Here is a 16,345-nt window from a genome sequence, read left to right on the forward strand (position 1 = left end):
GAAGGACATATTGGATTTGGTCATTTTGCATGTTAAGGCTGATTTCATATAGTTTCCTAAATTAATTTTTTTACTTTCTGGATTGAGCTCTTAATGTGGACTTGGCCTAAGTCTTAATTTTGAATTTTAAGTTGTTTCTTTGAAATGTTGTTCTTGCTTTCCCTGATTTTTCTTATTGATGGAACAAATGTGAATAAAATATATAAAGAATAATAATAATTTTTAAAAACCACATTCTCTCTCTCTTTTTCTAGATCGATCTGAATCTGCCCAATTTATTTTTTAGGTCCACGGAGACCCCGGTTAATCTCCTCCTTCTTTTCGCCCTCTTGCCAGCTGGGCTACTGCCATTCCCCCCTAGGTCCGGGCACTTGGCAGACGGTGCCTTAGCAGGCAGGGGCGGGGAAAGGCGCCGCGTTTTCCGACGCTCCCTGGGCCGGGCTGGGCTGAGGAATGCAGAGCGACTGAAGCACTCGGATGCAAATCGGAGGCAGCCACTGGTGGCCCAGTGACCACGAGGAGACGAGACAAAAGGACGCCTAGGGAGGGGGAGCAAGAGGAGGGCTATAAGAGGCCGCCGAGAGGCGCAGGAGAGCAGCAGAGCGGCTGGATCCCATGGCTGGGGCAAGAAGCGGCTCCTCTCCGCAGGATCGCCTTCCAGGTAGCCTCCTTGCCCGTCCCGCTGGCCCGATCTCTCTCCGGCAGCGACGCCTGTCCGTCTGCGCGGGGCTGAGCCGGCTTAGGCGCTGTTTAGTTTCTGATCGGAAGTTTGTTTTTTTTTTGGGGGGGGGGGACTGCGGGTCACTTCGCTGGCTGCTTCTGGGCGTTATACGCGATGCAGCGCTGTATTCAGAGTGGGAAAGTGCTTGCGCTCCGACCGAAGGGTTCGGATCCCGGGGACTAGCCGAAACTTTGGGACCGGGATTGGAATTTATGCTCGGTCCGCTGTTAAGATGGCCAAGCGATGCTTGGGGCGTTCAGGGGGGGGGGGGGGCAGTGCAGAATTTGATGTTTCGTAAGGGGGTTGAAGAGTCAATGTCTTGATCGCATGATGGGGATCTGGTCCTGCTCCAACTTCGGTCAGTGCCGGACCTCCTACTGCCCGGCGGCCGGAGCTCCCGGGCTTTGATTTCCCTCTCTCTTCCTTCCTGGCTCTCTCCCTCCCTTCCCCCCCGGGATGTGCAAAGGCTTGTTTGCAGTGAGCCATAAGGAATCTGTTAAGAAGTTGGACAGAGGATGGCATTTTCACTAGTCTGGACTCCTAAAATCCCTCGCAGGAAGCGGCATCAACGGGCCCCAGATTTTTAAAAAATTTATAATAAGATTTTTTTATAGACAGCATAAAATCTACAGCGTGATCAAGTGTGTGTGACCCCCTCCCCCCAGCCATTCCTTTTAAAACTACTGTATTTGTCTTCCCTTTGTCTTTATAAAGGGGGAATGTAGGCAAAATTTGCTCCTTTCCTCTGGTTCAGTACCCCCCTCTTTTTTTTTTTTTTTTTTTTATAAAGTGTTTATTAAAGTTTTGTAATCGAAAACACAAACGGTAATACATATTAAAATGCAATATTCAATGACAAGACACAGGGCTCCTTTTACAAAGATGCGCCAGCGGTTTTAGCGCACGCTAAAATGCCGCGTGCTCTAACCACTACCGCCTCCTTTTAAGCAGGCGGTAGTTTTTCGGCTGGCGCACGCTAGTCTTGTGCGTGCCCTAAAAACGCTAGCGCACCTTCGTAAAAGGAGTCCACAGTCGCGGAACCTTCCAGAACCCATCTAATCCTCAAAATATAAAAAGACCGATAACCCTCCTAGTGTGATGTACGTAAGAAGGAATTCTTTTCAAAATAAGAGCATAAAAATTGCCGCTGTTGGGTCTGACCAGTGGTCCATCGTGCCCAGCGATCCGCTCACACTAGGAGGGTTATTGACCTTTCGTAACCCTTGCCTTAGAAGGAACCATCATCGCCACCCCCCTCCCCCCAGAGTCAGCGTAACACTGCCCCCCTCCTAAATCCCCCCTCCCTTCCCAGCCCCCAACTAACCCAGCTCAAGCCCAGAGTGGCATGAAGACGCCCGTCAGGTTACATAACTATTCCATATTTTCCAATAAGGCTCCATCCGCCGTGGTTTGGTTAATTTCGTGCCATCTCATTTTAGCCATAAAATTAGCATATTTTAAAAAGAAATGGGCATGTTATTTGGCAATACAATAAGGAATGCTCTCCCAGAGGAGATTTTTGCGGAATCGACCGTCCTAGGATTCAAAATCAAACTAGATGCACATCTCCTTACGAGACGCATAGAAGGATATGGGTGACTACAAATTACGCCAGGTGTACACCTGGCTGGGCCTCCGCGTGCGCGGAACACCGGACTTGATGGACCGAAGGTCTGATCCGGAGATGGCGCTTCTTATGTTCTTTTGTTCTTATGTTGTTTAGTGCACCGTAATTCTAATAGGCGCGCACAGTTTTCGCATGCGTTAAAACGAAACAATCCAAATATGGGCAGTCGCGAAACCAGTACACGAGTAGCATCTCCTGATGGGAAGGGGTGAAACGCGGACCTCGCGGATCTAAAACCGCACGTCCTTAAAAATCTGAGGTCCGCGCCACTTTTAGTCTCTGGCTCTGACAGACCTCAATGACAATTAAAAACCTTCCGGCGTTTATTGACAAGTCCGCCTTTTAGCTTAATCCACCGCTTTCCCTGCGCGCGCGCTCTGGCCCCCGGCTCTGCCTTCCCTAACGGCTAAGGAGGGAGGAGGCGCACCGTAGCTTTTGCTAATTAGCCCGATCGTCCCTTCCTCCAGATCTCTCCCTCTGCGCTGATTCTGAGAACCCCCGCGATATGATACTGGATGGCAAATAGCTGTAGGGGGGGGGGAGTGTGCAAGGGTCTGCGGTGCATCTGACCTCACGGATCTGAACTGCACGTCCTTAAAAATCTGAGGTCCGCGCCACTTTTAATCTCAGCATAGGTTATGGCTCTGACCTCTATGACATTTTAGCGCTGACGGATCCTGACTGAATAACTCTATAAATAAAACCAATCTGACTTACGGCGCATTCTGAAAATCAATTAAAACCGCTCTATTTGACAAATTCATCTCCTAAACAAAAGCCTCTCCACTCAAGGATATATTCCCTATCTTTCACGATGCAATTTGATATCCTCTTTCTATTTCTTATGTAACCCTCATTCTTGCCTCCTGTAATTCGCTGATTGTCCAGCCTTCTTCGAATGTAAACCGCCTAGAAGTCTCTCGACAATGGCGGTATAGAAGAATAAAGTTATTATTATTATTATTATTAATGCTTTTCCCTCCCTTTGCAAAGTGGCACAGACTTCAGTCTCAGCATAGGGAGGGAAAAGCATTAGGATCCGTCAGAGCCAAATTGTCATAGAGGTCTGTCAGAGACTACAAGTGGCACGGACCTCAGATTGTTAAGGACATGAAGTTCTGGATCCGCGAGGTCCGCGTTTTACCTCTTCCTTCTCCTGATCCATCTGAGCTGCTCAGAGCAACCTGAGAAAGGGGGGGGGGGGATGGACGCAGCTGGATGGTTCAGGGCTAATAAGGGTACGTTTTGTTTGTATTGATCAAATGATATAACCTTGTTGGTCTGATCGGTGTCAGGTCAAAAGTGCGCCGGGACAAAGGCGCGCGTAGACAATTGAGCGCAGTGCGGAGGCGCACGCCGCAGAAAATTATTGTTTTTACGGCTTAGGGAAAAAGTTAAGTTTACAGTAAAATGTGGAGGGTTACAACCCCCCAAACCCCCCACAACGCTGGCGCGATCTCTATTAAGTAAACTGGGAGGGGGGCTCCCCAACAAAACCCACCGTCGGAGCCCCTAAAAACTGTAATTTTCTTTGGCGCGCGCCTCTGTCTTGCGCTCAGTTGTCGGCGCACGCCTTTGTCTTTCGCGGGGTTGTCTATGAACCGGTCTGATCTTGAAACGAACGTACACCCAGGTGAAGAAGGTTCTGTGGCAGAGAATTTCTGGGGGGTGATAAAATTTGGGAGAAGTTGTAAAACTCTCTGAAACGGGCATGTTCGCACACACTCAAAAGGGAGAGAAACAGCAAAACGAGCATGGACTTTTTTTTTGTCATTGGTGGCTCAGCCTCTTCAAGGTGGTGTCGGCAGCTGATTCATTCCTAGGCGAGAAGTGAGGCGGTTTGTAAGAATAGTTCCGTTGGCACTTGATCCAACTAAATCAGGGATCTCAAAGTCCCTCCTTGAGGGCCGCAATGCAGTCGGGTTTTCAGGATTTCCCCAATGAATATGCATGAGATCTATGTGCATGTACTGCTTTCAGTGCAGATTCATTGGGGAAATCCTGAAAACCCGACTGGATTGCGGCCCTCAAGGAGGGACTTTGAGATCCCTGAACTAAATCCTCCAGAATCCCCTTTCTGTTTTGGAGGCGTGCCTGCTCCAGTTTTTGGAGAGTTCCTCCTGCCTAGCCATGTCCATGAATCTACATAAATCGGAGACGGGGTGGAGAAAAAGTTCCACACTGCAACCCATGTGGTTATTGCATAAACAGTGGATTTTAAAATGAAGACTTAAAAAAAAAAATGGTTTGAGTGTCTTTAATGTTTGTAAACATTTCAGGGGGGTTGGGGGTTTCTAAGCTAAGGCGGGGCGCACTCTGTCATCCCCACGGTAATTTTGGGATCAGTGTGCACTACCACACGTTAAAAGCAGGGCTGTGGAGTCGGTAGATAAATGTTCCAACTCCGACTCCAACTCCTCGACTCCGACTCCACAGCCCTGGTTAAAAGAATAGATTTTTTTTTTTTTTTTTGCACTGGGGTGGAGAGTAGATGTGTTTTGTGTGTTTCATAGTCATTCGCGTGTGAAACTTCAGCGCGCCGACAATTCAGCGCAAGACACCAGCGCGCCGCCTAAAAAGTGACTTTTAAAGAGCTCTGACGCGGGGTGTGAGTGGTGAACCCCCCCCCCCCCCCTCAGTTTACTTCATACTCTTAGCGCTGCTGTTGGTGGGGATTGGGGGGGTTGGAACCCTCCATTATAGAGGAAACTTAACTTTTTCCCGAATGTTTAGGAAAAAGTTAAGTTTTCTCTATAATGTGGGGGGTTGCACCCCCCGCACCTCCCCCCAACGGCAGCGCGGACAGTCTGAAGTAAAGTGTGGGGGGGTTCCCCTCCACCCCCAGTCGGAGTTCTTTAAAAGTCACTTTTTAGGCGGCGCACTGAAGTCTCGCGCGCTTTTGTCCCGTCACTTTTTTGTGCTGATTGGTTACTGCCACCAACATTGCTTCATGGTAACCGAATAGCGCATGGTTAGTGTGTGATCCCTTAACCCAGTGTATCACAAACTGCGTGCTGCGACAGATTCCAGGTGTGCTCCGACAAGATGCCAGTAAGGAGGAGAGGCGCCGGCTGACTGCCTACAGGACAAGAGGCACCAACGACTCCCCTCTCCCAGCCCCTCCCCTCCTCCAGGGTCCCCCACCGGCGAAGCGACAGGTTCAGGGTCACGGCCAGAGGGCCTCCGCCCGTGCGCGGATGTTGACGTGATGATGTCACATATGCGTGTGATGTCATCGCAGCGACATCCGGGCACTTCCAGGAGCCTTCCAGCTCGGGCACCGAGTTTAATGTGCTGCTGAGCTGAAAAGGTCGGGGGACATTGCCTTAACATCTCACAAAAAAGTAATGATCTACATCAGGGGTGGGCAACTCCGATCCTCGAGGGCCGGAATCCAGTCGGGTTTTCAGGATTTCCTCAATGAATATGCATGAGATCTATTTGCGTGCACTGCTTTCATTGTATGCTAATAGATCTCATACATATTCATTGGGGAAATCCTGAAACCCCGACTGGATTGCGGCCCTCGAGGACCTACATTTGACACCCTTGGCCTAGACCCTCTACTCCAGGGGTGTCAAAGTCCCTCCTCGGGGGCCGCAATCCGGTCGGGTTTTCAGGATTTCCCCAATGAATATGCACGAGATCTATTGGCATGCGCTGCCTCCATTGTATGCAACTAGATCTCATGCATGTTCATTGGGGAAATCCTGAAAACCCAGCTGGATTCCGGCCCTCGCGGACTGGAGTTGCCCGCCCCTGATCTACACGCTAGTGGGGAAATAAGTGCACGGTCGTTAATATGAAAAAATGGGGACCATTTTACTAGGGTTACTGGATTTGTTCACGCAAAAAAAAAGAGAATGCTTGGCCCCGCCCCCACACAAACCTCGTCTCTTACATAAGAACATAAGCAATGCCTCCACTGGGTCAGACCTGAGGTCCATCGTGCCCAGCAGTCCGCTCACGAATTGGCCCAACAGGTCCAGGACCTGTGCAGTAATCCTCTATCTATACCCCTCTATCCCTTTTACCAGCAGGAAATTGTCCAATCCTTTCTTGAACCCCAGTACCGTGCTCTGCCCTATTACGCCCTCTGGAAACGCATTCCAGGTGTCCACCACACGTTGGGTGAAGAAAATCTTCCTAGCATTTGTTTTGAAGCTGTCCCCTTTCAACTTTTCCGAATGCAACCTCTGTTGTCCCGGTCGCAAGTCCCGTTGTCATATTCGGCGAGCCCTCCATACTAGCCTCTGTGGACAAAGAAGAAACCACCTCCTCAGGTGGATTCTGGTCCCGTGGGGAGCTGGCAGCTTGCGGCGTCGGTTGGAGGGGTGGCGTCCTAACGTCGGGGCTAAGAGTGATATCATGCTCAGGGGAACCCACCGCACTACTCTCCGGCGGTGTCCCCAACGAGCTAGCACCCGACCCTTCTTGTTCCCGTTGTAGGCGTCGGAGAAAATCATCAATTTGAATTATATATGTTCTACTCTTAATTATGGATCCAATAAAATTGAGGACTAGTGTGAGATTAGCTAGATTAGTATTTCCTTGTAGTAATATTAATTTTGCAATTTTAGTTTAATATGTTGTTTGATCTCACTTTACTGTACAAGATGTATACGCTTGAAAATATTGTAAAATTTTATAAATAAATAATAAAAAAATTAAAAAAAACTTTTCCGAATGCAACTTTTCCGAAACTTTTATGTTCTGAAAGTTTGAAGAATCTGTCCCTCTCTACTCTCTCTATGCCCTTCATGATCATATAAGTCTCTATTATGTCTCCTCTGAGTCTCCGCTTTTCCAGGGAGAAGAGCCCCAGTCTCTCCAATCTTTCAGTGTATGAAAGGTTTTCCATGCCCTTAATCATTCGTGTCGCTCTCCTCTGGACCCTCTCAAGTATTGCCATATCTTTCTTAAGGTACGGTGACCAATACTGGACACAGTACTCCAGGTGCGGGCTCACCATTGCCTGATACAACGGCAGGATGACTTCCTTCGTTCTGGTAGTAATACCCTTCTTAATGATACCCAATATTCTGTTTGCCCTCTTCACGGCTGCTGCGCATTGTGCCGTTGACTTCATTGTTGTGTCCACCAGTACACCCAAATCTCTTTCAAGGTTACTTCCCATTAATACTAACCCCTCCCCCCCATTTGGTATCTGAACATCGGGTTCTTTCTCCCTATATGCATGACCTTGCATTTCCCTACATTGAAGTCCATCTGCCATTTATTTGCCCACTCCTCCAGTTTGTTTAGGTCCCTTTGTAGGTCCTCACACTCTTCCGCCCTTCTACAGAGTTTAGTGTCATCCACAAATTTGATAACTTCACACTTCGTCCCCGTTTCCAGGTCATTGATAAATACATTGAACAGCAGCGGTCCGAGTACAGACCCCTGCAGAACTCCGCTCATGACTTCCTCCAGTCCGAGTAGTGACCCTTCATTCCAACCCTCTGTCTTCTGCCTGCCAACCAGTGTTTGACCCATCTGTGTACGTCCCCTTCCACCCCGTGGTTCCACAGCTTCCTAAGTAGCCGCTCATGGGGTACCTTGTCAAAGGCCTTTTGGAAGTCCAGGTAAATGATGTTTACGGGTTCCCCTTTGTCCAACTGGCTGTTCACCCCCTCAAAGAAGTGCAGTAAGTTTGTTTGGCACAATCTTCCCTTGCAGAAGCCATGTTGGCTCGCTTTCATCAGCCCATTTTTTTCGATGTGCTCACAGATGCTGTCCTTTATCAGTGCTTCTACCATCTTGCCCGAGTCTGAGCTGCGTCTGGAGGGCCTCTGAGCATGCAACGTGATGACGACGTCGCGTGCGTGCATGTGACATCATCGCGTCGCCTCCGCGCATGCTCGGTGGCTCTCCAGACGCAGCGTTCCAAAACTGCCAGATTTTTGGAAATCCGTCCAGGCACCCGGACAGTCCTCTAAAAAGAGGACATGGGGATAGCGCGAGCCACGTTTTTAGCACAGCTTAATAAAAGGACTCCTTCATTTGTAACAAAGTGTAAACCCAGCTGGAATATTGGGTCATAAAGAATTTTTAAAAAAAACCCCTTTGGACTCCAGAAACAAGCAGGTAGTTTGAGGACTATCTAAGTGATAGGGTTGCTTTTAAGTGTTTTCTTACTGGCTTGTATACTAGTGCTGTTCGATTTGAATCGATTCACTATTTTAAAAAATTGGACTCCATGATTCAGCGAGTCCTGACTCCAGACATACCTCCAGGCCTCTTAAGTGGCAGCAGCAGTGGCTGTGACAGTGAACAGGCCTTCTCCTGGCCTTCCCTCTGCCGTGTCACTTATGACATCGCTGATGATGTGGCAGAGGGAAGCCCTGATGGGCAGGCTGTGAGAAGCCTGTTCACCACGCTGCCTTTGCAAAGCTGGTCACTGCCACTGCTGCTGCTTTAGGAGGCCCGAAAGGGGGTGGAAGGTCGGGAGCTTCTTCACAGGGGGGGGAGAGGAAGGATTGGTGGAGATGGGATGGAGGAGAAGAAGGAAGAGATGCAACTGAGGTAGAAAGTGGTGAGAGGGAGCTATCCTGCATATGGTGGAGGGTAAGGAGAGATGCATGGAGAAGAGAGAAGGAGAAATGTTGGATGTAGGGTAGAGGGCAGGGAGAGATGGTGCACGTGGAGAAAGAAATGGTGCACATGATAATGGAGGGGAGGAAGGGAGAGATGCTGCATGGAGGGGAATAGAGAGGCTTGACCCAGGGCACAAGGCAGAGAGGGACATGGTAGACAGTGGAAAAGAGATGTTGGATATGGCAGTGGAAAGGAAGGTACAGAGATGGAAGATGGATGGTGAGCACAGAGAAAGAAGAAAATGTCACCAGGAGACCCTGGTGAGCGAGTTAATAGAAGACAAACAGAAACCAGAGCCTGGGGACCAACGTGATTTAAATACGATGACCAGACAACAGAAATATTTTCTATTTTGTGATTACAATATGTCAGGTTTGAAATGTGTATCCTGCCATAGCTGGTGTTAGACAGCAAGCATGAACTACGACCTACAAGAGAGAGGAAAAGTCTTTTTTTTGTTTTGTTTACACCATAGCACAGGCGTGGGGTTGGAGAGGGCAAAGGGGGCAGGGGTGGGTGAAGAGGCTTCAAAATAAACCCGCCAGGACGTTTGACAAAAAAACACCCTATTGAGCGGGAAAAGTGAATCGAATCGAAAAATTAATTCAATAGGCCGAATCGAATTGAGAATCTTTTCCCTGACTCAGGCAGCACTATTGTATACACAGGAACAGAGAAATATCAGACCCATGTTAATAGAGAGTCAGAAGTAATGGGGTGTCCTGTTCTCTGACCATTGAAACTCCCTTCCTGCCCCCCACACCACCAGTACAAGGTTTACTTCACTCCAGTAGCAACAAAAACCTAAAATCCTGTTACTTATTCCTGTAGCACTATTATATATACGTTGCCCTTGGAAAATGTCGGATTACATAAGCTAATTAAAGTGATCTGACATGGGTGAGTAATTGAAATCAAAGCGGAGCAGAGCAGATCGTACTAACCCCTTCTGGCAAACTCCTGCAAGTCATGAAAACAAAACAGCTTGGGAACATTTCACAGATAGTGAAGGCAACCCCTAATTGTCTTTTGCTGGCAGGGAGCCCTGTGCATTAAGACTTAATTTATTAAGTAGTATACAGTGTAATTGCAGTGAAAGCAGGCTTGCAGCTCAAAGATCTGGGAGTCTCCTCTGCTTGGCCGGGTATGAAGCAGATTTCTGGCAGGACAGGTTATGGCAAAGGCAGGGGGCCGATGCAGAAAAGTGAACCGGGTGTCGTGCATCAGTTAGTTTTTTCTTGTGTCCTCTGCAAAAATGTTTTGGTTTTTTTTTTGCATGAGCTAACTGCATAGCCTAGCACACACACCAGCAGACTGCAAAATTTTAAATCTGTGGTAATGAGGCTCCTCGGTATAGATCAGTGGTCTCAAATTCGGCCCGCCAGGTACTATTTTGAGGCCCTCGGTATGTTACTATTATTCTGGAACATGGCCCGCCTCACTGCTGTAACCTCACGCAAGCGCTTTCCTGCGTCTGTCTGTACGTGATTGTGAGGTGGAGTGGAGAGGACAGTCGCGTACAGACGCAGGAAAGCGCTTGCGTGAGGTTACAGCAGTGAGGCGGGCCACGTTCCAGAACGTAAGGTAAACCGTTGGAGGCAGTGCAGCTTGGGCGCGTGCACGTCATCTCGTGAACTCTCGCGAAATTCGACTCCTCTCCTGGCGGTGACTGCTTGATGTAAGATGGCGGTTGTGTCCGGTGCTGGAGGAGGTGAGAGCTGAAGGCGGTTGCGGACGCGACCACCGGACACTTATGGCACAAGTCGGATATTGATTCTCCCCCCAGAGGACTCCATCAAAATCTTGTCTCTTGCAGTTGATACTTTAAAATCTAAATCACAGTTTTTTGCATGAGGTAAAAACTCTTTATATTTTATTTATTTATTTAGATTTATATCCTGTCCTCCCAGTAGCTCAGAACAGTCTACAAGTAAACATACACAGTAGAAGTAATTAGAGAAATAAGATGTACAATAGGTTTAGATGCTTGGACATACAAGATTGTGCAGTATTTATCAGAGTACAAACAATTTATCAGAGTACAGACTAAGAGAGGACTATACTGAAATTTAGGGAGAAGTTAAATAGGGGAGAGAAGAGAGAGGTGGGGTTTAAGGGGGGGTGTAGACTGAGGGAGACCTTTAGTTGAAGAGGAGAGTCTTTACCATTTTACGGAATGTCAATAAAGAGTTCTGTTGCCTGAGTTGGGGGGGGGGGGAGTTGATTCCAGAGATGTGGGATGAAGTGGCTGTAGGATCGTTTGCGGGCAGTTTCTGAGAGGAGGGACCTTCCAGGGGGAATGCATAGGCGTATTTCCGATTTTGAGCAGAGGTTGCGAGTGGGGGTGTAGATGGGAAGCTTGGATTTTATGTAGGAGGGGGTGGTGGCATAAATTCTCTTGTGGGCTACTGCTAGGGCCTTGAAAGCACAGCGCTGGCTAATTGGGAGCCAGTGTTCAGCGCGTTTGAGATTATTTTTGGTTATTCCATTAAATAGGGAGTTACAGTAATCCATTCTGGAGAGGACATATGCGTAGAGGAGTTGGGCGAGGTCAGGTGTGGAGATGTAGGGTTTGATCCTTTTCAGTTGGCGGAGGTAGTAGAAGGAGGTGGAGATTACTTGGGATATGTGGGCAGATAGGGATAGGTGTCCATCTAAGGTTACTCCTAGGCTGCGTACCTGACCTGTTGCCGTTAGTAGAGTGGAGTCCCATGCTAGGGTAGGACGTGTGAATTTGGTGCTTTTTTTCCTGATCCATAAGAGTTCTGTTTTAGAGGCGTTTAGTTGAAGTTTGTTGTTTGACATCCAAGTTTTCATATCAGAGAGGCAATGTTGGAGGTTAGTAATTTGGGACGATCGGTTCTCGCCTAGTGGGAGGAGCAGCTGGATGTCATCTGCATAAGAGTGGATTTTAATGCTATATTTCTGCACTATATCAATGACAGGCCTGATGTAGAGGTTGAATAGGAGGGGGGATAGAAGGGCGCCTTGAGGAACACCATATTTGATAGGCTTGGGGCGAGATTTGTGTGTTCCTAGTAGGACAGTCTGGGTCCTTTGATGGAGGAAGGAGGTGATCCATTGGAGGGCTGTGTCCTTGATTCCGAGGTCATAGAGTCTGGATGTGAGGAGGTGGTGGTCGACTGTGTCAAAGGCAGCGCTGAGGTCAAGTAGGACTAGTAGGGCATCACTGCCTTTGTCGAGTATTGCCCAGCTGTCATCAATGAAATCAAGGAGTACTGACTCTGTGCTGTGGCCTTTTCGGAAGCCGGACTGGACAGGGGATAGAGCAGCTTGTTCTTCAATGAAAGGGTGAAGTCGGTGGAGCACAATTCGTTCAAGGAGTTTGGAGACAAATGGGAGGTTGGAGTTGATAAATCTTTCCTTAATTGCTTCTGATCATTTCAGCTATACACCGCTGAAAACAGTGCAACATACAGAAAGTGAAGTTTAGATAGTTTTTCATTGCTTTCAGCAGTGTATAGCTGAAATGATCAGAAGCAATTAAGGAAAGATTTATCAATTATAACGAGTTTTACCTCATGCAAAGTTGTCATTTCTTTCATCTAATATAATAAAAGGCTAAGACGCGCATGCGCACTCCCATCGCGTGTTCCGTTTTCCGTGCGCTGTAGGGCATCTCAGATAGGAGTGTGCATATGCGCGAAACACTCTCTCCTCCCCCGAGGCGGATGTCGTACGCGGCAGCTGTCGGCCGTGCTGTTCTACGGTCTGCCCTGCTGCTGCGAAGAGGCGCCGCCACCGCGTCTTTCAACTAAGGTAAGGAGCTGGGCAGACTGATCCATGGGAGCTTTTAAAATCTTCAGGCGCGAGCGGTGGCTTGCCGCACGCACCCCATTGCCAAGCGCCTTTTAAAATCTTCAGACGCGAGCGGCGGCTTGCCGCACGCGCCCTGATCTCAAAACTCCCCTGCCGCCATCTATTTTTCCCCCTCCTCCATCTCGCCTCAGCGTTTAACCACTGGCCTCACTATCTTCTCTCCACTGCGGCCCGCCCTCTCACAATTTCCTGTTTCTGCTAGGGTTGGCCGCAGTGTAGAGAAGACACCGAGGCCAGCAACAGCGCGGTGCAGGGCTTTTCTTTGAGGCAAGTAGAGTGTATGCAGGAAATAAATGTTGATGGACGAGGGTAGGGAACAGGGGGAGCAGGCAAGGGGTGGGTGCACAGGGAAGGGGGGGAATGCTGTTGCTGCTCAGGGAAGGAGAGAATGCTGTTTCTGTACAGGGAAGTGTGGGGGAATGTTGCTGTACTGGGAAGGGGGGATGCTGCTGCACAGGGAAGGGGGGGAATGCTGTTGCTGCTACACAGAGAAGGAGGGGAATGCTGCTGTTGCTGCATATGGAAGTGGGGGAGGGGGAAGGGAAAGGGGGCCAGGGAGCAATCTTGGTTGCTTTGGGGGGGAGACAAAAGAGGGCCAGGCAGGCAGCGCACGAGATTGAAAGACAGCAGGCAGGGAGAGAGACAGAAAGAAATAAACACAGACAGACAAAGGGGGCCAGGGAGAGAGACAGACAGAAAGAAAGACAGACAGACAATGGGAGGGAGAGAGACAAAGAAAGGAAGAAAGAGAGAGGGGCAGAGAGAGACATAGAAAGAAAGAAAGACAGATAGACATATACTAGCACCCGTTAATGTAACGGGCTTAATGACTAGTAAGATATAAACTTTTTTCTGCGGCCCTCCAAATGCCTCCAAATCCAAAATGTGGCCCTGTAGAGGGTTTGAGACTGCTGGTGTAGATTCAGAGACCAAATGGCTGAGCGTGAGGCCATGGTTTTAATGCCGGGCCTGAGGTGATGGTCCTTCCCGCACGCTAGAGCCACTTTTCCCTCGGCTAGAAAATGGCCGATTGCCTCAATTAATGGCCAAGCGTTAATTTCTGTATTAGCGCATATCCAAAAAAAAAAAAAATAGCGCTTGAGTCTCGACTGCCTCCTATTTTGTAGGCGGTAAGGACCCGTTGATAACCCTGCGCTAATCAGTTGGCACACTGCCACGCCCCTTGCGCTAACTGATTCGTTCTGACATGCCTGTTCTCTGCCACCCCCTCCCCCAGTTAACATAGAAGATGAAACATAGAAGATGACGGCAGAAAAGGGCTACAGCCCATCAAGTCTGCCCACTCTGCTTACCCACCCCCTGTCTATGTCCTAATGACCCAATTTCCTTATCTTGACCCTCGTAGGGATCCCACACGGGTATCCCATTTATTCTTAAAGTCTGGCACGCTGTCTGCCTCGATCACCTGCACTGGAAGCTTGTTCCAATGATCAACCACTCTCTCTGTGAAGAAATACTTTCTAGTGTCTGCAGCAGCCACTCTCTCCTCCTCTCCCTATTGGCTAAGGCTCTTAACATTTGCATCTCCTCTTCCTATAGGCTAAGGCTCTTTACACCTGCATTGTGATGTCATAGAACTTTCTCATTATAGAAACATGATGGCAGATAAAGGCCAAATGACCCATCATAGAAACATAGAAGATGACGGCAGAAAAGGGCTACAGCCCATCAAGTCTGCCCACTCTGCTTACCCACCCCCTGTCTATGCTCTAATGACCCAATTTCCTTATCTTGACCCTCGTAGGGATCCCACATGGGTATCCCATTTATTCTTAAAGTCTGGCACGCTGTCTGCCTCGATCACCTGCACTGGAAGCTTGTTCCAATGATCAACCACTCTCTCTGTGAAGAAATACTTTCTGGTGTCGCCATGAAATTTTCCGCCCCTGAGTTTGAGCGGGTGCCCTCTTGTGGCCGAGGGTCCCTTGAGAAAGAAAATATCATCTTCCACTTCGACACGTCCCGTGAGGTACTTAAATGTTTCGATTATGCCCCCTTGCTAAAAATTAAATTATTTTTTCCACGCGCTATGCACGTGCTAAAGTGCCCCATTACTATGGGTTGCCAGAGCATATCCTCGCACGCTAATGCTTACTGCAGATTTAGTAAAAGGACTCCTGTGAGCATAATGACCTGCAGCCTTTTTACTGGCCCAATAAGAATATGCGCAAATAAGAATATGCGCAAAAGATTATAGCGGCACCCAAGTGGCATGCGCGTCTTACACATGTGCTTGAATGTATCTCTATGTACAAACATTGGTACTGCAAAATCTTAGCAGAGAAACGCAGATGTGCACTGAATGTAAGCCCAGGTGCCAGTCTGTGCAGAAGACCTGTGTGTCTGATCTGCTCGTCCATCTTAGGCCACATTTTTAGTTCCAGCGAACTTGTATATTTAGGGGCTGATTCTACAAACGGATGTCCCGATTGTAGGCAGCGGTAGACGTCATACTGCCGTCTGACAGCCAATCGGGATGCACGTTTTTAGAAAAAAACCCGCCCCAAGGCATTTGTCGCGGGTCTAGGGAGATGGGTAGGGATAGCTAAGGTTGCACAATGCTAGCCGCGGGTGTGGTTGCACCCGAAGTGGGACTCGTGAGAACTGATGGCAGCCATTCAGGGAGCAGCGCGGGGCCAGGCAGGAGCGCGAAAAGCTCGCTCCTGCCTTGTGCGCCGCTGGCCGCAAAAGATGAGGAGGCAGCTGTTCGGTGAGGGAGGGACAGGAGAGTGGAAAGCTCCTTCCGATATAGTGCTGGACCGCCGGAATTTAAAGGTACCCAGGGGGGGGGGGTTATATTCGCTCCATAAGACGCACTTTTATTTCCACCCACTTTTCTGGGGGGAAAAAGTGTGCCTTATGGAGTGAAAAATACGGTACTCATTGATACATAAGAATAGCATTACTGGGTCAGACCAATGGTCCATCAAGCCCAGTAGCCCGTTCTCACGGTGGCCAATCCAGGTCCCTAGTGCCTGGCCAAAACCCAAAGAGTAGCAAATTACAGCATCTCAAAGACTAGCAAGATTCTGGAACCCCAATGAGAGCAACATTCCAGAGCTGAGATTGTGATGTCATAATGCCTCATTCCACAGAGCCTCAGAGCCAACCTTAGCAGTGATGTCACAATGGCTTGATTGTCCTATACTTGGCTCACGTAAGAACATAAGATTAGCCTTACTGGGTCAGACCAATGGTCCATCAAGCCCAGTAGCCCGTTCTCACGGTGGCCAATCCAGGTCCCTAGTGCCTGGCCAAAACCCAAAGAGTAGCAAATTACAGCATCTCAAAGACTAGCAAGATTCTGGAACCCCAATGAGAGCAACATTCCAGAGCTGAGATTGTGATGTCATAATGCCTCATTCCACAGAGCCTCAGAGCCAACCTTAGCAGTGATGTCACAATGGCTTGATTGTCCTATACTTGGCTCACGTAAGAACATAAGATTAGCCTTACTGGGTCAGACCAATGGTCCATCAAGCCCAGTAGCCCGTTCTCACGGTGGCCAATCCAGGTCCCTAGTGCCTGGCCAAAACCCA

At 48.8% G+C, this 16,345-nt stretch overlaps 1 protein-coding gene across 1 annotated transcript in view; it reads left to right on the plus strand.

The window, feature by feature from the left end:
• Positions 1 to 434: 434 nt before the first annotated feature.
• TSKU (tsukushi, small leucine rich proteoglycan) overlaps positions 435 to 16,345 on the plus strand; it is a 70,048-nt gene continuing 54,137 nt past the window's right edge. Inside the window, exon 1 of the mRNA XM_033950511.1 lies at positions 435 to 661. Coding sequence (XP_033806402.1) covers positions 616 to 661 — 46 coding nt within the window. The 5' untranslated portion in view covers positions 435 to 615. The remainder of the gene's footprint in view (positions 662 to 16,345) is intronic.

This window comes from Geotrypetes seraphini, chromosome 6 (assembly GCF_902459505.1).
Source record: "Geotrypetes seraphini chromosome 6, aGeoSer1.1, whole genome shotgun sequence".
In the NCBI taxonomy this organism is placed as follows: Eukaryota; Metazoa; Chordata; class Amphibia; order Gymnophiona; family Dermophiidae; genus Geotrypetes; species Geotrypetes seraphini.